Consider the following 21,111-nt stretch of genomic DNA (forward strand, 5'->3'; position numbering starts at 1 on the left):
GGGTATTACAGTCCCTGGAGGAGGCTCACCTTCTCGTGTCAGCAAGGTCCACATGTCATCTGGCTGCGTGTTGTTGGCATTGTACAGGATGAGATATTCCACAATGATGCCATTGGGCTCCACAGGTGGGCACCAGTGCACCTGGACAGCGTAGGGGTTGAGAGGGTGCAGCCGCAGGTCAGACGGAGGAGTGGAGGGCCCTGGCAGAGACAAATAAAGAGCCAGCCTGAGCAGAGGAAGAGGAGCTGAGCATTCATCCCCAGAGAGCCTCCCAGCATGGACTCAAGGGGGTCTGAGATCACATCTCTCAGGGCACATTGGGAGGGATCTGACAGAGACTCAAGGAAAGGCAGGAGAAATGAGGATTTGGTTGCCATGAACACTCACGGTCGGGCAGGGTGAAGCGCTCCACCACGCTGCCGAAGGGGCCATCGATGCCAACGCCGTTGGACTGCACAGCAAACTCATACCTGGTGTAGGGCTTCAGCCCACTAATGAGAATGTCTTCATCTGAGCTGGAGAGAGAGGACACAGCGCAGTGCTGTGAACACCTGAGGGTTCTCCCATGTCACCTTGACACCCCACCAGGAACACTCTAAGAGATTATCCTAACTCTGACAGTATTTGATTTTCCATCTCTTGCAGCCATTCGAATGCAAGAACACTCAGCTCCCAGGGACAGAGCAAAATAGTTCCCAGTCTCCAGGACCATTTCTGATGTACTTGCAGGGAAAAGTAGAAAACAGCCTGGTTAGAGGCTAAAAATGGGCACAAGTATTCAGATGTAAAATACATCCCCAAATTATTAAAACTGCTTAAACTCTAGCAGTTTATAGACTAAAATTGTGAGGACCATCTAACAAATCATGAATGCATAATTGCACCCAGCCATGTTGTTAACAAGTGTGTAAAGTCCAACCACAGCAAAAAAGATGCAGAGACCAGTAAATGATTCCTTGTTATTGAAGTCAAGTCCCACTGCCACATCTCAGCAGTCCTGAACACTATCTGTGACCATGGCAGACACTCCCAGCACACGGAACACCCAGGATTTTGCTAAGTTCTGTAAATTCCATGCAACTTCCTCCTGCCCTGTGTTCATTCCTGACATGAGCAACCCATGGCAGATGAACCCTCTTTACCTGGTGTAGTAGGTCACAAGAGAGGCGTTTTTCAGGCCCCAGGGGCTGAAGCGCACCGTGTAGTTGACAATTTTGACTGTTGTGAAGTCAGGTTTTTTCCAGCGGAGCCAGATGGAAGTTGAGCTGTTGGACTCTGCATAGACTTGGACTGGAGGCAATGGAGGCCCCTTCTGCACAGGGGGATCTATGGTGCAGCACAAAGAGAGATGTGGAGGTGTACAATAATGCCACTGACACCCAGTGGAAGAACAACCCTAATGAGAAGGGGGACATTTTGCTCCTTTCTGTCCTTCCCAGTTCCTCCTATGCATTTTGCAATGACTGTCAAAGGAAGTTCCCTTATGTTATGACCTTCCCTATTTTGCTATTATCCTTTTTGAAGTTCATTCTCTGTAATCCCTCCACCCCTCCTCTGTCAAGCAGAAGAGACACAACAACTGAAGGGCATTTCTCACCTACTGCTGTCGCGGGTGCCTTTTCTGTTTTGCCCTTCCAGACCGCTGCGTACCCATCCTCGTGCTTATTGAATGCCACCAGCTTCACCTCGTACAGCTTCCCAGGAGCTGGAAAAATCCATCAGGGTTTGCCTTGGGTTATTTTTGTCACCCACCCTCCCTAGTCAGACACATTTTCTTTGATCTTGCCAGCTTTTCCCACCATCCAAGAAAATAGCTTGAACATAATAAATACATTTTTGTTACCTTATACCTAAGTAAATATCACTTAATATCTAAATTACAGCAGGGAGTCTCCCTTCCACTTACAGGCTTCCCACACACAAACACTGTCTCACAGCTGGTGTATGTTATCAGCACAGCTGCTCTTTGGTTCTCCCCTTGCTTTTGACAGAAATTATCAGCAGGAAATGGACTTGCCCCAGCCCTCAAGGGTTGACCAGTGTCCTGGCCTCTAGCAATCTACTCAGGATCTCTAGATCTTTTTTTCTTACAAACTGCTAAAGAAACCTACACATGCTGACTCCCCTCTCTACCACAGAAGTGACTGCTCTGCACTGTTTATTCCTGAGGAGTGAGGACATTCTCTCTTCCCCCAAAATGCACCTCCTGTTTTCTGAAGTCCTTTCTGATTTATTCACTGCTGTGAGGATGTTCCTTCCAGCAAGTCCTCAAACGCCCTGTTAAGTCACTGGCAGCCTTTGTTGTGTGGTGTCTGTTTTGCCTTCAGAGTAGAGCTTCCCAATTCGCAATTAGAAAAGCAACAGTGCACAGAAAACCCACACCAAAAACCTGAGGGTCCTCATTGCATGCTCTTCCCATCAGAGAGCCTCGCACCATGGGGAATGTCAAACTGAGCTCCAGGACAGGGATTTCTGTCTCCCAGCAGTGCTGCCCTGGTCCAAAAAACACTTCCCTCTCTCTTCCAGCCTTTCATCAGCTTCTTGATTTTTAATGGAGATGTTTAATCAAAGAAACAACTTGGAGATAAAAAGTTCTCAAAGAAGACATTCCCTGCAGCAGCCAGCCCCTTCAGGAGCTCAGCCAGAGCAGTCCACGCTGCCTTTTGTTGCCTTGGCTGCAGCACATTGATGAAGTTTGTTAATTTGGGACATGCCTCTTCATTCCCTGACCTCACAGATCACTGCTCTCTTTGCCAGACAACGTAAGCAGAATGAAACCTTTCTTATTGATGCCAATTTTATTATTACTGCTCTGATTACACTCCCAAAGGCTGATGGTACCAATTACCAAAGGCTTTCTCTGCTCCACAACACACGCTCACGCTCAGAATATAAAAACAGTTCAGCCACATTTTTCTCCCCCAAAGAATCCCAAAAGCAAACAGAGTTTTGTCTGCCTCCAAGACAGCCTGATCTGCATTTCCACACTCTCCAGCCACAGAAAAATGTTTCAAGCCCACACAAGGGGGATAAGGCCAAAGGGCACTCAACCTCCAAAGGGCTGGGACCACAGGCTCGGTGGAACAAAGAACGCCCAGCCCATCTCTTGCCATCACCACACTCCCCTTCTGGCTGAGCCTTGGGCTGGGCTTCACTGGGACACAAGCACATCATGGATGGTGCAATCCAAAACGATGAGGAAAAGCTCACAGATGTAAGGCAGCTGTGGGCAGGTCCTGTTGGAGAATGGAGTGAAGGAAAGGACAAGTTCTCTGTCTCCATCCCTGGGCAGGATCAATACAGCAGCTGCTTACACGTGACGCCAGGGGAGCTCGACTGCAAGATCGAGCACCTTACATCCTGAAAATAGGGGTATTTTGGATTTCTCAGTCAGAGGATTGGCTTCAATTTTTATACACAGGCCCAGATGTTCAAGCTCTTAGAACAGGCAGACATAAAACTCTATCAAGCTGTCAAGAAGCTGGTAGGCAGCATGAAAACAGATGTATTTCACTGCATTCCATCATACATTAAATATAAGCAGAATAATCTAGTCCAGATCATTTTAAATCACTAATCTGGATGGCTGCATAATATATCCAATATGCTAAATATGTTGCTTCACTCAGCATTTCAAGGTGTTCATATTGGCCAGGTGCCAGAAGCCATACTTTCCTTTAAGTGGGAAAACACCCTTATTTCCAGAGAGCTACTTCCAAAGGAATGCAATCTTCCTTCATGGAAATGTGAAAGACAGGATCAGATCCCTGCCATTTATTTTTCACATAAATTATGGCCCTGGTAGTTGCACCTCAGTACAGGGAGTGAGTGCTAGAACATCAATGGAAGTCACTAAGAATTTCTCAGGGAAAACCCCTCCTGGTGATTCAGGAAAGCTTCCTTCTGATTTTGTGGACTGATGAAATTGCTGGATTTCCTGTGTGCCCTTGACCAGCTGCCCACCTCTCTCACAGGACTTCAGCACACACCTCTCAGACAAGGCACACAGTACCATTAGTGATACCACTCTAAAGAGACATGGTTTGCTCCAGGCATCAGCACGAGATGGGAGAGGTCTTCTATTTCAAGCCACACCTCAAACCAAGGCAAGGGACAGAGCACTGGCTTCAGTGACACTACAGAGCTGTGGAGCCAAGTGACCACTCTGGACCTTGTCTGCACTGACATGAAAGCACACCCCATCTGAGCTCAGCCTGGGACGCCCAGTGCCCAACCTGGGATCTCCTAACACCACCTCAAACACCAGAACAGGCTTCCTAGAGAGATGGTCGGTGCCCCAAGCCTGTCAGTGTCTAAAAGACATTTGGACAGAATTTGCTTTCATTTTTGATTAATACTGAGGTACCCAGGCAGTTGGACTCAATGACTCTTGAAGATAATACCAAGAGACAGTTGGATATTTGTTTTTATAGAGGGATCTTAGGAGGGGTTTCCAGTGCTGTGCTTTCCAGGCAGACATCCCTGATCTAGGAAATCCCTCCAGCTACTTCATAATCAGCCCAGATCACATTAGGGCTGCCAGCCCTTCCTGAGACCACTGCCTGCTCTGCCTACAAGCTACAGCCCTTAGTGGTACAGGGCCATGAAACAAAACCCCTCTAAATCCCAACCACTCCTCCTTGTTTCATGTGCAGAGCCCCTCCCTTCCCAGCACAGCCAGATTCCTGACCCTGCCTTCACTCTGTGTGCAGGAGCACATCACTCCACAGCCCAAGGGGAGCAGAGGGAACGTCCTGGGCTGGGAGGAAGCCGAGCCTGCGCTCCTGACACAGCGACAGCCGATACACAGCCGCCAAATCATACGGAAACCATCAGCGCTTGACGGATGCCCAAATTCAAGGAAGTAATTACAGAAGAACAAGCAACCTTCTCAGCATCATCGTGCCAGAGCATTTGGAACCAATTCAGCCCACTCCCAGCCCCTGCACCGACTGACTTGCCCGTGGTTGGAGCAGCACGTGATGATGTTCACATGTGGTTTCCTCGGCGCAATAATTACAGACCTAAATTCTTCAGAGAAACTCATCACTGTTAACACTCTCAATGGCAAGATGGCTGTGAAAGAGCTGGGAGAACTCCACTTAGAGATGGCACAAACAGTCCTTCCAGGTGCTGCAGCCTGACCTTTGCACTGTGCATAATATATATGCTGCAAGTGTAAGATGAACCAGCACAACAGCCATGCACCCTACAGTCTCCACTCACTGGCAGTAACAGGGTGAAGCACAAAGTGGGGGATGGAAGAACTCTGGGAAGCAGAAAGCCTCTTTCAAGGATGCATCTGCCATGACTCTCTTCTCTCTCCATCCTGTATCACTGGGCAAATCAATTAACTAATACAATCAGATGTGAGGAACACAACCCCTTGTGGGAAATGCCAAGCACAGTGAGCCAGGCAGGCAGGACTCACTGCTGCTCAGATCTTCTCCATTCATGGACACTCTTCCATCCCTTTTCCTTTAGTGGGACAGAATACTGGGCTAAAATTAGTATGCTGTGAATTATCCCATCTCTGCATTTTAATACAGAGATTTCAAACAGCATGCAATTATAGAGCTCCTTAGAAACAGACAGGGAAGGAGAGATAATTGTCCTGACTGAAGATTTCAATCTTGGCACTCTTTATAGTGACACAATAAAAACACTAATTAAGAACCACTTATTAGCATATACTAAGTATATTGGTAACTTGGTTAAAATCCCTGCTAAATTGGCATTAGAAATTTCTGTGCTTTAAACTCTGCTCAATACAGGCCTAAAGAGCCCCACTCCAGAAAGGATTTTGGATGATCTTAAAACACCTCAGATGGCCCTGGCCCTATGTATCTCCAGTCATGCAAACCCTCTTGGGAGCATTCTGGGATGTTACAAAGTGCAAGAGACAGGCCCTGGGTTTCCACACCAAGTGCTAGGAAGATGCAGCCAGCTAACCTAGTCGAGTCAGCTCGTACTGCTTCACTTTCTTCTTTAGTTTTATGGGTCCTACATCCCAGCTGTCATCTTCAGCACCATCCAAAGGGCTCTCATCACTGGATTCCTCTTGGCCCACCTCTCTGTAGTAGAGCTTGTAGCCAGATATCTGGGCATGGTTTGCTGGGGGCTGCCACGTTATCAGGAGAGACTCCATCTTCGCTCGGACCTTTAATTCTGTCGGGGCAAATGGAACTGGAAGAAGAAAAAGACAAGAGAAAAAGATTGAGCCACATGTTTCCATTTCCCCGGTCTACTGAATCCTCCTGGTCCTCAGTAGTGAGGGAAGAGTGTGAGGAAAAGGCTGTCCTGAGTGGGAATTCTCCACTCCCTGACAGTAGAGAGTCAGTCCCACTTTACCACTGACTTTCCCAGCTGGATGATACAGGAAACAACAATGTCACAAAGTCACTGTGGGGGTTTCTCAGTGTGTTCTGAGATATCACCATCTTTAACCACTGCTGGAGTCTGGTATGGCTCAGCTCTGTTTGGCAGAACCATCTATTCACTCCCAAATGTTGTTAACATTGGGATCTGGAGTTCTGTTTGTTTTCTTTTTTTAAAGAACTTTCACAGCTGCACATAGAGGGTGCAAAGTCTCACTGCCAGGCAAGCAGTGAGATGTACAGGGGCTGCTGAGTGGCAAGGTAAAGGTGAGCACTTTGGTCTGACCCAAACCAATGGCTGTAATTCCCAAAGGAAAGCGAGTATCTCTGAAAATGCCTTAAGTTTCCCACCCTGTCCCAAATCCCAGGCATTCCCCAGCCTCCTACCATGTGTCTGGTTGTCTCTGTCAGGAGTCCGATGCTGGGTCCACTCGGAAGGGGCCCCATATCCCACACTGGTGCTGGCTGCGATCCGAACTTTGTACACTTTGTTGGGATGGAGTGAGTACAGGGTGATCTGGGTCTCATTTCCACCCACTTCGATGGAGGTGACCTGATCTGCTGGAACCAAGGGGACACCACTGAAAACAGGGATTTCCCAGCCCAAGAGAAGTACAGCTGAGCAGCAACAAGCCTCGTTACCTCCTCATGGTCTGCATGCCCTGGGCTGGCTTGGCTTTGCCCAGAGCAGTCTTATGCCATCAGAAAACAATGGTAAGGCTGGGCAGATATTCTGACTGACAACTCCCTTCATTACATTCCAAATTGCAGCTTGCCTTTAGCACCAGAGCCTGCCCAGAGGGAGCTGTCAGAAACCTTGCTCTGATGATGTGATGGTGGAACATGAGCACAGCTAATGGGAGCTGATGGCATGTTCCAATGCTTCTCACTGCTGTATTTAAACCCTCACCTTAATGTGAACCAGAACTGTCCAGCAGCCCTGCTTTCCACAAAATTCACACCCTCATCCACGCCAGACAGAGATTTTACTGCTCCCTCTTCAGCCCACCCAAGTTCATAAGGGAGGTAACAGGAAATTTAAACTGAGACTAGCCTGGGATTTTCACTGTATCAGCTAACTGGTTTTGTTAAGATTCATGTGGCCTGTTTAGAGTACACAGAGGTCTTGATTTCAACTTCCCTTGGCGTTAACTCGGGCAGGAGCACTGTCCCTGCTATGTAACAGCGCACTGCTGAGTGTGATCCCTGGATTGCAAGTGTTTCCAAGGTTTTAGGATGCCACTGAGCCATGTGCAGGCTCAAGGCAAAAGAACCAGAGCCAGGAGTCACAGCACAGACTACTAAGCCAGTTCAAATACATGGGAACATGTCCAGCACCTCATCACACTCACCATCCTTCTCTCAGGAAGAATCATGACCCTGGGAAGTGAGAAGCTGCAGAGCTTTGACAGTTTTAAGAGCAAATACCCAGAAGGATTTGCAAAGCAAGCACACGTGGAATTGGAACAGCCACATCCAGCAGATGTAAATGTTACCATCCCTCCTGAACCCTGCTTAGTGTGCCTGACAATGTAAATAAAATCAGATAAAACTCAGTAATAGAGCAATACAACCTGGACAGGGTATTTAGGGTTTTTTTTTCACAAGGATCACTTTGATTAGACTCCATTTTAAGGAAATTGAAAGCATTTACTCCTCTTCCCCATGCAGCATAAAGCTCTTTCCCCAAAACACAGTGCAGATAGCAGTGAAGGGCTGCTCATGCAGACATTTCTGGGACAGCTCAAACATGGGTCAGGCCATTCTCCTGGGGACATGGCTTGTCCACAACCACACAAAAAGGCACCTCAAGGCGGTATGAAGTGCCACTGCCATAACCACCAGACAGAGCCAGGCTATGAAAGGGTTCTCCTCCCTTGGGTAAAATGGGTCCCTATTTTCAGCTTTGCACCACCTACCCTTCACATTACAGGCTGTTAACACCACTGGAGCAGACAACACAACCCCCAAATGGTGTTTCCCTCACCTTCCTTGAGGGTGCAGTAGTCGATCTTGTACTTGGTTATCTTGCCATTACTCAGCTCGGGAGGAGGAGGCAGCCACGTCACACGGATGTCACCAGGAGTCATGCTCGACAGGGACAGCTGAGGGGCTGCACTGGGAACTGGGTAAACAACCAAGAGAAGTCAGCAAAGACCACAGCAACACCTCAACACATCTCTGCCAGCTCTCTGAGCTGGTTGGAGGCCACTGACTTGGCTCTACCACAGCCATTGGTGACTTGGTGTCTGTCCGGCGGGAACCACAGCCCTTCAGGAGAGTCTGGGGAGGGGAGATGCTTGGCTGCTCCACTTCCAGGCTGACCAGAGCCTGCTGGCCACAGCCACACTGCTCCCAGGGACCCGTGTCCAGGGCAAACTGGGCAGGGTGGCACACACCAGCTCTCAGCTTGTGCTGTACGTGGAGCACAAAGGAGACACAAAAGCAAATGGCTCACAGATTCAAACTGCAGCCTGGGAATCCTCACTCCCTTGAGAAGCACAGCTCTGGGCTGCAGGCAGATTTCATGCTTTCAACTCAGCCTTTCAGGCTTCAGACATACACATGGGACCACGCAGGTCACCATGTCAGGAGCATTAAAAGCACATAATGCACACGAGGTCTGCCAAAACCATCTCTGCTTGCCTCTGTCCTGCAGCCTGTTGAAAGCTGTGCATGGCTTCCCGTTGGGCAGCTGTGCTTCTGGCACTCTGCCTTTACTGCTCACAAAATGCTATGTGATAAATGGTTAGATCAACACAAACCACTGGCTCTTAAGGGGTCCGACCTCGAGGCTCCTCCCCCCTACAAATTGCAATAGATGTTTCTTCTGAGTTGAAATCCAGTCTGACCCAGAATGAAGCTTAGAGCAATATCACATGGGTTAGGTGAAAGCCCTTAGGAGCTGCCTGCAATTCCCAAAGGATTCTCATGGGCCCCACCATCAGCAAGGGTATTTTCATATCCTTCATCACCCAAGCTGATGATGAGACCAGGGTGCAGGTTTAGGTTTCTAGGAGCTGCTACCACTCTGTAGCACATTCAGTGCTCACCATCGACCAGGCCAAGAACATTTCCTAGGCACCAGTACCATCTAACTGAACGCACCATCCTCCAGGGTCTGGACAACGATGGAAGAGGACGTCCGGCTGGCTCCGAGCTGGGAATATGCAACCACATAGAAGACATAGTTGGTGTTTGGTTCCAGATCCTTGACTTGCAGCTCAGTTGTGTCGTTATTGACAGCAAACTGGTATTCCACATTATCTGTTCCTAGAGCCAAGGAAACACTGATCAGCAGGTCAGTGAACTGCCAAGACACTCCTGAAAAAATCACTTAATTCACAAGGTCTGCAGACTCAATCCAATTTAAAAATCACTATATCTTCTCCAGTTTCCCCAGCACCTGCACAGCCTCATCTCTTATATTAGTTTTTTGGGCAGAAACTCCAATGCCTCAATGTTGATGTCTCCATTTTGACTCAAACTCCTTAATCCATTGTGAAGCAGCTGCAGTTACCAGTTTAATTTTCAGAGGAGTTCTGGCAACAGTTCAGCAGGAGCATTGGCTTGCTGGCTGTTTGGGAAGACATACCCCAAGAGAGCCAGTGCCTCACTTCAGATTCTGGGTGTGGATAATTTTGTGATTCCCCCTGTACACAGTGCAGCTGGTTGATATCACTGTTAGCAATCACACTCTTTGCATAAAATCAGCAGTGCCTGGTCTCATGGAATCCAGACAGCTCAGCTATGTGGACACACTACTGCCAATCAAGAAGTTAGACTATGTTGGCTAATCCATAGGCACTGTCAACAGCTGATACCGACTCCAGGAGAAAATTCCTTTACCTGAAATGAAAAGAGAATTGCCTCACACTTGTCACTAGCTGGGGAAGAAGGTGAACCTGTGCCTTGTACCTTTGACACAGCTGTGCTGCCCAGGGAGGTGACACCTACCCACAGCCCGCTGGTAGTGCAAGGAGAAGCCGATGATCTGCTCGCTGTTGTGCTCCGGCCGCTCCCAGGACACGAGGACGGTGCTGCTGGACAGGGACACGGCCGAGACCTTCTTGGGAGCGCTGGGCAAACCCTCCCGCACGATCACCGAGAGCTTGGCGGTGGCACAGGCCATGCCCAGGCTGTTCTCAGCCACACACTGGTAGTAGCCAGCATCCTCCAGGCCGATCTGGTTGATGACGAGGCTGCCGCTGCTCTGCACCTTCACGCGCCCGTTGGAGAGGATGGGCTCCCCGTTCTTCAGCCAGTGGATGGTGGGGGCTGGCTCTCCCTCTGCCTTGCACACAAACCTGGCCGTGCTGGCTCGCGTGCGGGAGATGGTTTCAGGAGCCTGGGAGATGCTGGGAGTAGCTGGGAGGAGAGAGGAAAAATTAAAGCAGGAAGGAGGAGCAAAGCAAATCCCTTCTCCTCCCCATCGGTGCTATGTTTTATTCAGTAGCAGCTTTGCTTACAAGATGGGATTTGCCAGGCAGACTCTAGAGGCTTAATTTAGACTCTGTCCAAAAGGAAAAATAAATTCTGTATCAATCATGTGCTGCATTCCCTGAACCTAGGCTGTTCTCCCTGCTGGCTTCTAGGATACTGAAAGTTAATTGCTGATAGAGATTTCCAAGGGGGAACCCTGGAGAACAAGAATCAGGCATAAAACGGTTCAGTAAATACCAGGAACTAAACCCCAAATTAAAGAGGTGACACTCCCACCGAGAACTATCCCAGCTTGGGCCTCCTGGCTCTAACCCGGCTCCCACTTCACCCAGCCCAGGCCACAAAGACCACAAAGCCTTGGGGATCTCCTGGATGTTGATCCATGCAACCCACAGCAAACTGGTCAGCATTTGTGCCTGAGAATTTGCCTGCCCTACTCACCGAGGATGCGGAGCTCAGCTGCGGCGGTAACGAACTGCCGGGTTTGGGGTTTGTTGGCCCGGCAGACGTACACCCCGGAGTGATGGGGCTGGCTGGAAGGAATGAGGAGATTTGTCCGGCCCAGCACAATCACATCTGTGGAAATGGACTTTCCATCTGCAGGAAGAAACGTGCACAAATGCGGGAGGGAGCCCAGGCTGCCCTTTATGAGGGCTTGTAAGCAATGCCAGGATCGCAGCTGGGGAGTGGAGAGACCCCCAGATCACAAACCCCAGCACAGAGGGAGATTCCTGCTGGGACACTCCTCAGTGCTTGACAGGCAGCTCAAGCCAACATTGCCTCGAGGTTTAGTTTAGCCTGTAATAATCCAAAAAGTTCTGGTTTGGATGAAAGCAGTCTCTGATGCCTAGGGTGTGCCTGCAATGAGAGCCCTAGGAATAGCACATTCAAGGGAAAGCTGTGCTAACACATGGTTTGGAAAAGCTGCTGGATCTGCCTGCTGACCTTTATGAGCACTGACACTCATTCATGCAATGTCAGCAAGACTGTTGAATCACTGACAACTCAGGGGCTCCTCCTCCTCCTCTGTGTTCTGGATGTGAACCCAAATTTACTGAGCTTCCTGATCCACTCCTTGTTCACAGCTTGGCTGTGAGGTGTCAGAAAGACACCTGGTGCTCCCTAGGACTCTGGTGCTTATGTCAGAGACATGGGCCATGAGCTGCCATCTCCCCACTCTCCAGGCTCGGTGCTCAGCACTGCTGAGTAGGGAAGGAGGAAAGGGCAGCTCCGTATCACTGGCCAGAAGCCAAGATGTCCTTCTACAACTTCAAGTAGCTCTGCATCCTTGGCATCACAGACAGGGCAGAGGCTGGTGCTGGGCACTGCATTTTCTCAGCATCACTCTGAGGTGAGAATCTCAGGGATATGGCATTGGTACCTCTGAGAACGTGTGGGAGACAAAGCCAAGAGCTGGGGACAAGCTGAGGAGAGGCTTGGATGGGAGGTCTGGCACAAATCCGCAGTCTGGGAGGACCAGGCAATTTGTGCAGTACCTGTGCACCACCAGAGCTTGTCTCTCTCCACCTGCAGAAGCACCTCTCCAGCACTGCCTGCCTTTACCTCTCCAGCTTCAGCCGAGCCTGGAGCTCACACAGAACAAACTCCCCACCTCCATCGTGAACAGCTGCACTGACTGAGCACCATCAGCAGGGAATGTGGCTGAGAGCAGATCCTCTGCCCCCTCCCTGCACTTTGGGGGGATCTTCAGATGGCCTCACAGTTCAGTGGCTGCACACTCAGAGCACACAATCTGCACACCCCGTTTGCACTGGGGCAGTGGGTTGGAAAACTGACTCCAGATGGTAGCACTTAGCTGACACCACCAAGGCTGGCAAGAGCCAAACTGGCAACCTGGAGGTACATCCCCAGTATTCCCCACGTGACTGATGGTCTAGTAACCCACTCTGCTCCTAAATGAAAGCTTGGAAATAAACTTGTGTAACTCAGAACGACTTGCACTGTTTCTCCATCCTTTTAAATTGAAGAGTCCACACAAGGAAGGAGACTGGGACCAAGCAAACACTTGAAAATAAAGCATGGAGAGAACTGGTTCACCAACCCTTCCCCCTCCACCCTTGTCTTCCTTCCTCATGAAAAACTCTCCTAATGATAATTAACTCTAATATTATCTACTTTACCATGGGCATCAGCAACTCTCAGTAAAGCAGTAAGTGATCTAGCATGGGAATGCTGAGCATTTGCAATTATAAAGCACATGGGATAAACTAGAAACATTTCTGCCATAACATTTAAGCCTTGCTCACTTGATTTCCAAAGTGGTATCCTCTGAGGTTTTTTTGCTCCTTTTTTTGTGGGGAAGAGGAAATATTTTTATATGCTAAAATTACTGCCTGTGGACAAATCTGGGCTGAAAATCAACCACAATAAATGGTTACAGGGGAGAGGACTCTTAAATCGTGACCTGGATTTATGAAAATGACTGAGAGCCTTTTCTAGGGGAGAATCAGCCTCTGAGCTGAGAATGTCTTCAGTCAGAGCCTCTGAAACACATCTGATGGATGTGATTCTCAGTGAAGTGACACTGGCATCCAACTCAAGACTTTGGCTATCAGCCCTGGGTAACATCTGCCAGCCCAGCTCATTCATACACCTCTGATGAGACCTAAGCAGCTCCTCAATCCCTCCATTCAACAAAAACCTCCCAGTAACAGTCCCAGTCACTCCAAGGATTAACAGATCTTATCAAGTTTTATAATGCTGCAAGATAATACAAGCTATTTCTCCAGTGCAATGGCAGATTCCATAGAATCCCCAGTAACCTTGGAGCCCGGGGAGGAGTGGCACCTGATCCCATCTCATGACCTTTACTGCCCCAGTTCACATGAGAAAGATTAATTTAGATCAAAAGGTATCCAGGCACAGGTCAAACAATTATAAATTGAATTGTGTGCTTTGTAACCTTCAAGATTTAATTAATAATTCCACTTTAGCAAGGACACCCTACACTGTGACACCACCTCTGTCATTAGGTATCGACATTACAAGCACCCTTCCTGTCTCAGATTTTTCCACTTTTAATAGATTTTTAGAATGTAGCATCCACAGGTTCCTATGGATAACAGAAGTTTAGTCCTGTCCCTCATACTCACCTTGTCGTATCCAGGAGACAAAGGGGGTGGGATCAGCAGCTGCCATGCACTCCATCACCACGCTCTCCCCAGCCACCACCGTGGTGTTCTCCGGAGCAGCGACGATGGTGACATCTCCTCCTGCTGCCTGGGAACCTAATGGCAAAAATTAAAAAAAAGTCTGTCCTTCCAAGATGTAAAGTTCCCAGAAAAAAAGAGTAGAGTCCTGGCTCCCTAGCTGTGCTTCCCTGGGCAGTCTCATGTGTGGAAATGGCTTGGGCCCAACTTGGGGAGAAAAACAGGTCTTGCTTCTATTTGACTACAGAATTTTTACTAAAATAACAAACAATCTGCCCAGCAAAATTTACTCTAATCATATGGCTTCTAATAACAGGATTTTCACATGGAAAACAAGTAGAATTTCAGCCCAACACCTTCATGAACTGTTGCTACATGGATGTTTGATCATTAGATGAAGCAAGACACTGCTGTCCTCAAACAGAGCAACACCAACACTCACCCTGCCAAGGCACTGGAGCAGCTCAGAAAGAATCCAGTCACTTGGCTAAAGAAATTCTAATAGCCAGATGCTGGACTGTAAACTGCAACACAGAGAGGTCATGGCTGTGTCCTGGCCTTCACCTGACAGCACAGAGTGATCAGTCATCCCACATCTGGAGGAGACAGTGCTGTGTAGCTTGTACGTGCACAGACCCAGAGCCAACACTTAAATCAAGCAAGGTTTACAGGAAGGTCTCCAGGCTGCATTGCACAATGCCTTGAGAATGGGATGGGGATATTGTGCTTGAAATGAACCTTCTGCCTGTGTCTGCCCACTGCTGAGCAGAGGTTAAGGGAAGGTTAAGGAAATGCCTTTGCAGCAGCCAAATTTCTGTTGTCAGATGAAAACAACCGGAGCACTCTTGAGCAGACCAGAGTGTTCATGACCCTCACCAATTCCTCCAGCTCTCTCAAATACTCCTAACTCTGGGGGACACTTTTGTTGTCGTTCTCATGAAGGGAGAAATAACTGTAGAGGAGTCACATAGTGCCAGTAACAATTAGGCCTGCAAAGAAAGTTATTGGCAGCAGGTCTCAAACAAATAAAAGCAGGACCTTTCTGAACTCAGTGTATCAAGGTGCTGCAGAGTTCAAAACCCAAGAGATTCACACAAGCTCAAAAAGGACACATTTACCAGGACTGTTAAATATGGTCTCATTGCAGTCCCCAGCCCAAACTGCTCCTGACTGGGATACTCTGACTGGGACTCTGATTGCCAGATGCTGAGGGAGATGTCCAAGGAAAGCAATGTCTTCCTGCCCAGTTTCTTTACATGCTATCCTCTACCACCTGCTCTGGTCACTTCTGGAGACCCTCACTGGCCATTCATGCAGCATCCAAACAATTCACTCATATCTGAATTCCTTGGGGATATAAACTAGAGGAGCTTCAGCCTCACAGGCAGAGCTGCCTGCATGGCAGGAGGCCCACAGGGCTGCACTGAATGTGCTGTGCTCAGCCCAGCCCCAGGCTCAGTGCCAGTCAATCTAAGCAGGGCAGCCTTGCCAAAGCATTGGTTCCAGGCTGAAATGTTCTCGCAGTCCATACGTGCGTGAAAGGGATTTCCATCTCTAGAATTATGTGAGCACGGTCAAGAGGAGCCAGCAGAATCCCTGAGGCACCAAGGGAAACCAGGAGTGAGCAGGAGCCAGTGCTTGTCCAGCAGATGGAAGCAGAGACCAAGGAGCGCCCACAGTGCCTGACCCGGGGCAGTGGCCGGACCACGCTGACCTGCAATCGCAGCCCTGGGCAAACAGCAGCAGGAGGAGCTGCCCTGGGGCAGGGGAGAGCCAAGCCAGCTGTCCTTCCAGTGGAATGAGTACCCTGAACAGAGGGGTTGGTGTGGACAGGCAAACCCAGTCTCCTTCTGAGCTGGCCAGGGCTTTGCTCCATCACATCCACTGCTGCTCCCATTGTCCACATGCACGGACACCTTCGGCCTCACAGCCAGCACACCTGGCTGCAGCAGGTGACAACTTGGGAGACAGCACAGGGACAGGACATGGATTCTGAGAAGTCACTGACAGTCATATCAAAATCCTGGTCACTGAACTACTGAGACAGAAAATGGGCTTAATGCAAATACTGGCTCGAGAGCTTCCACCCCAGGCACATAAGCTCAAGGATCAGAGAAACTCAAGGCTCTCTACAACAGCAGCTTTCTTTTAACTCCAGTTCTAGTTCAACAAAGCACTGAAATCCACAAGTAATCATTAGTCCTGCACAAGAACTGAGCACAGGGACTTCAGTGAGGCCCAGACTGATGGGTGAGGCTGCTCTGCACATTGTTAATGTGAGGTATCTACCCCATACAGCACAGAGGGATGAGGCAACGTCGGAGAAAGAACAAGGAGAAGGAGCTTTCCAGCCAGGATTTGGAAGGAAATACATGAAAGAGCATCAGCAACAAAGGCAAAGGGTTTTACAGCTGCCATTCTTTACATGCTGTCCTCTACCACCTGCTCTGGTCACTTCTGGAGACCCTCACTGGCCATTCATGCAGCATCCAAACAATTCAAGGAAACATTCAAGGAAAGGCCACAGTGCTGGAAAGACACTGGAGAACCCAATAAGTTGTGATTAATGAGCTGAGGAAAGTGGTGCAAAGGAGCCAGGTGAGGAGCTGCTCTGAGCTTAGCAGGGCTGGATGTGGTCACACACCTCCACACAGCCCAGGCTCAGGCTCAGCTCACCCTGCACAGGGCTCAGCAAGCCAAATATGCCCACCCTGGACACGAATCACTGCCTGCAGGGCCACGGCAGCTTCTGCTGAAAAGGAGCAGGGCAGCAGCTGACACCACATATCCTGGGAGCAGGAATATCCATGGTAGGATCTCCATCCTACCCTGGGAGTGAGATTCTTCACCCACTGCCTGCCACATACCTGCTGGGCAGGACATGGCTGAGGCATGTCTGTGTGCAAAAAGCTGTCTTTTTCTGCACTGCTGGGGGAAAAAATAAATCTAGAGTAAAAAAAAAAAAATAACACCAGCCAGATGGTAATATATTCCCTGCCAGATTTCCAAGCAGCTTTCTCTACCAACCTTGGTGCAGAGAAAGAGAGAAAGCTGCTCAAACCTGACTTAAACACTCATCTGCTCCATCAGGTGCATGGCCCCAGGTGTTGACTGGCAAAGGCACTTTACAGGTTATAGAAGCTTCACCTGAAGGCTCTTGTCCTGTATCACTTGGTCCCTGACAGCTGCCTGGTAGTGCTGTCAGTCAATAGGAGACAGGTTTTACCTTAGTTTCAGCCTTGAAAAACTATTGGGAAAATATATTAGCCCAGGCCTTATATCTGATTATTACTGAAAATTATATTACAAACATAAACAGCTCTGCTTGCTTTCTCAGTGCATTCCTGGGTGTGTGCATGGATGAATGCCCCTTACACTTCTTGCACAAACATTTCTCTCCAGCTTTGTATTCCATTGTGGGTGTCTCAGAGCAAGTCCACAAGTCAAGTTTCTCTTCAAACTGAGCCCCTTTGGAGCACATTTTCCCCTTGCCACCTCTCTAGGCTGGTTGGACACAATGGATCACAAGTTCACTCCCACAAACTGTGTTTCAGTGAGGAGTTCCCAAGAACAGTACTCAGCTAACCAGGGAAACTTCCACACAGGGGATTCCAGCACACACTGAAGAGTAAAACCAACATGAGGCTCTTTGTCTCCACTGCCATTAAGACAATTTCAGGTCAAGAGGGAATTGTCAGAACCAAAAGAAAAAAAGAGCTGCAGTTTCCAAGACATCTTTCACTGCCTGAACAAAACAGGTCACTGAATGCACCTGCGCCGAGCTGGCTGCTCTGGGGCATGAAAAGCTTTCACAGAGCTGCTATTTAAAACTTGGGCTTTGAGATTTCTCCCACTCTGCCAGCTTTGTTTTGTCTCTCCAAGCAGCAGAGCTGCTCCAGGCAAAAGCTTTGCACAGCCCAAGGCACAACCCATGGATTCACATCAAAACTCTCCATCACTGAGGCCTTTGTGGACTTTCTGCCCTTCTGAATCAGATGGATCAATTTTACCTCTTTTCACTTATGGGTGCCAAGAATGGCTCTGGGATCACTGTGAGTAGTGCACAGAACTGAGGGAAATTCTTAGGGCACTGAAAGAGTTTGAGAAGGCAGCCCTCTTCCTGCACAGTTTGTTAACCCCTGCACAGGGAGACAACAAAGGTTCTACCACATACCAACAGCCCAGACTTACTTATCAGCTGCAGAAATATTTCAAAATATTGCCTGCAGTTTATTGACTCACTACAGAGGACTTCTCAGTTTATGTGTTTTTCTACTTTCCTGTCATGAGACAGGGGAGTCAAGCCAAACCTGGGTGTTCCACTTTGTTGCACCACTGCTCTCACAGGCATCCCTCAGTGCCTGGAGCTGGGTTCAGGGCAGGCACAGAGAAAATATAACAAAGTGTTTATGATGATGTGTGTTATAAATTGAAAAGGAGGTGGGGAGGGAAGCACAGGGAACCTGTGAGTGAGTGAGTGGCAAGACACACCTCAGAATGCTCCTGAGGCTGCCCAATCTCCACAAATCCAATTGTGTCATCTCACAGTGAAGGTGAACTCTGAGCAGGGATGTCAAGGGAGGCACCAAGGGGAGCTGACTGGGACAAAGCTCAGAATGTTTATTTGAGCTTATGGCTTGAGTTATAATATCCATCAGTGACTTCCATCTCCAAGAGTTCATAACTTGGCTCTGCCTCTAATGCATCCATAATTCAAGAGTGATCCTCTCCTGCCTCCCTGCTCTTGTTAGTGCAGAGTATCAGCAAAGAATTCAGGCAGTGCAACAGGAGGAAAATGCTTTTTGTTCAGCCAATTTGTGATGGTCGTTTGCAGTGACAAGAGGACGACTTCTTGGATGGGAACTAACACCTCTCTCCCGATTCCATGAACACCCTGCCTTGGCAGAAGTGCTGGAAGGTTAAACATGACTTGCATGGCGACACATTCAGCTCTCAGCTGTCAGCAGGTCAAGATTTGGAGATCTCTGACAATCAAGCAACAATCTTCTGTTCTGCGAACTTTCTCACCCTCTCTGGAGGAGGAGCATGAAACCTTATTCATCCCTGCGAGCCTCCTCCGGGAATAGATCCTAGCACTGAGCAGCTGTTCATTAGAGAAAGTCAATGCTGTCACTGCTGTTATTCTGCAGACAATAGAGGACCAAATTACCCATTGCAAAGCACACACCTTCAAAAATGCGGGCGCTGTGTTTGCAGAGCATGTCCTACTCCCACTGCCCAGCTCCCTCCCTTTTCCTGGGTAACTCACAGACCTCCTGGACTGTTAGGGAAGAAGCTGACAGCAACTGTGGAGGAGAAAAACATCCTCCAGACCTGCCTTTCTCCTCCCTTTACACTGCCCTGGAAATTTATCTGTAATTTATTTCTACTTCAGGACAGGATAACTAGCATGTAAGGCTCTTGCCAGGTTGTATCCAAACATGTGGAATATTTGCTTTCAGGGCAATATAAACAATGTCAGATCTCACACCTGAGCATGTTTAGCAATAGGCATTTCTTATTTTCTAACTGCTCTAACCTGAAAATGGCAAGGAACAGCTTTGTGAACAGGAAAGCAAAAAGAACTGGGAGAAGGAAGTGGAGTGACTGAAGAAGGTAAGTGGTGCCCTTTTAACACCCTACATCATGTGTTCCCAAGTGTCTTAAGTCAAAAAACTGCCTCCTCTTATCCCCAAATGCAAGCACATACCCTTTCTGAAACTTACCATTTTCTTTTTGGGGTTTTTCTCCCACCTTTGCTATATCAGTGCCTGTGGAGGCTTGGATCCAAGTTTTCCTGCCATTGAAGGGATGGGATGACTTTTAGTTACAAGGTTATGGACTCAATCCCTCAACTTTAGTGCACTCAGAATTCCTTCTCTGCAGCCTTTGGTCCCCAAGCCTTGCAGGATCTTTTAGGTGTGTGCCTCAGCAGAAACCACAGCAGGGACAGTGCTTTGGTACTGGGACTCCAGAGGCTGTCCCAGTACAATGTGTCAGCACCAGTGCTCACAGAAATGTTCCTTTCCCTTCCCAGGCACCTGTGGAGTGTCTGGGTCAGCACACAAGTCATCCAGGGAGGCTGGAAAGCAACTTGGCTTTCACTGCTCAGTGTATTGGAGTAACAGGTTATTTCTGCCCAACAATACAGATAAGCTCAATAAATCAGTTTTGTATTGTCTTTTTACCTCATGTCTTCCAAACGTTGTGTAAGCAATTATGCATTTGTCAATGCAAGCATTGAACTGAAAAGCTGAACGGGGAAGAATTTATCTCCATGCTTTGGAATGCCTCTCTTTGGAGTCTCTCTTCCTCCTTACTAAGATGGTGCTGCAGCAGAGCAGTGACATCCTGTCATCTTTAAAGCAGCACACAAAGAAACATGCAGGATTAAAACACAGAAGTTCAATCGTTTTTCAGTGCTATTAAAAGACCTGCACACACAGCACTTGTATCTCAAACTATGATCCCAAAATCCCCCAAGAAATAAATCAGCAAACAGATCCTAAAATATATGGTCCAACCTACACATTACTAAACTTGCTCCTCTGCTGTTTGCATATATGTGAAAAACAGAGAATGTAAGAGATTAATTTAAATACACTTCTCTGATTAAAAAAAGGTGCAGAGAGATAAATTAGTTTGGACGAGGACTGTTCATTTACTGCCTGGATGTACTCCTCAGATCACCACCTGCCACAGCTTCTGGGGTCTCTCCACAGAGCGTGGCAGGAGAAGCTGCTCTAGGAACAGCTTCTCCTTTGGCTTCAGAAACAGCCTGTCCAACATTTTCCCCAGTTCCACGTCTGTGTCTGGAAGCCCTGGGAGGGAGCACATGGATCCCAGTCCAGACAAGCAAAGGGGCCATCAGGCAGTCCTCTTTCATTCCTTTCAACTTCTTTATACAGCTGACAAATTTCAGCTCAGAAATTAAATCCTCTAATGTACTAGCTCAGCCACAAGCTGACACCCTGAACTCTCTGTAACCAGAAGCCCAGGAAGAGTGGCAGGTTTCCAGAAATTGCCTTGGATTTTTAGGGGGGCTCTTCCCCCACTCCCCAAATCATTGATCCTTCAGGCTACGGAGTTTTGTACGTCCAGGGTACACTTAGCTGTGCTGC

General features: G+C 48.4%; 1 protein-coding gene across 2 annotated transcripts in view; it reads right to left on the bottom strand.

Moving 5' to 3' along the window:
• The window catches only part of IGDCC4 (immunoglobulin superfamily DCC subclass member 4), an 87,731-nt gene that overhangs the window by 15,558 nt on the left and 51,062 nt on the right, over positions 1-21,111 (bottom strand). Inside the window, exons 5-15 of one of the 2 annotated variants that reach the window (XM_064722295.1) lie at positions 13,934-14,068; positions 11,262-11,417; positions 10,335-10,745; positions 9,486-9,650; positions 8,365-8,502; positions 6,765-6,935; positions 5,953-6,186; positions 1,598-1,705; positions 1,143-1,326; positions 388-515; positions 30-200 (exon numbers count right to left, since the gene is read on the bottom strand). In XM_064722295.1, the coding sequence (XP_064578365.1) occupies positions 30-200; positions 388-515; positions 1,143-1,326; positions 1,598-1,705; positions 5,953-6,186; positions 6,765-6,935; positions 8,365-8,502; positions 9,486-9,650; positions 10,335-10,745; positions 11,262-11,417; positions 13,934-14,068 (2,001 nt within the window). Of the gene's footprint in view, positions 1-29; positions 201-387; positions 516-1,142; positions 1,327-1,597; positions 1,706-5,952; positions 6,187-6,764; positions 6,939-8,364; positions 8,503-9,485; positions 9,651-10,334; positions 10,746-11,261; positions 11,418-13,933; positions 14,069-21,111 lie in introns of both variants that reach the window. The other variant, XM_064722294.1, reaches the window with a different exon arrangement.

Source organism: Zonotrichia leucophrys, chromosome 10 (assembly GCF_028769735.1).
Source record: "Zonotrichia leucophrys gambelii isolate GWCS_2022_RI chromosome 10, RI_Zleu_2.0, whole genome shotgun sequence".
NCBI classification, from domain to species: domain Eukaryota; kingdom Metazoa; phylum Chordata; class Aves; order Passeriformes; family Passerellidae; genus Zonotrichia; species Zonotrichia leucophrys.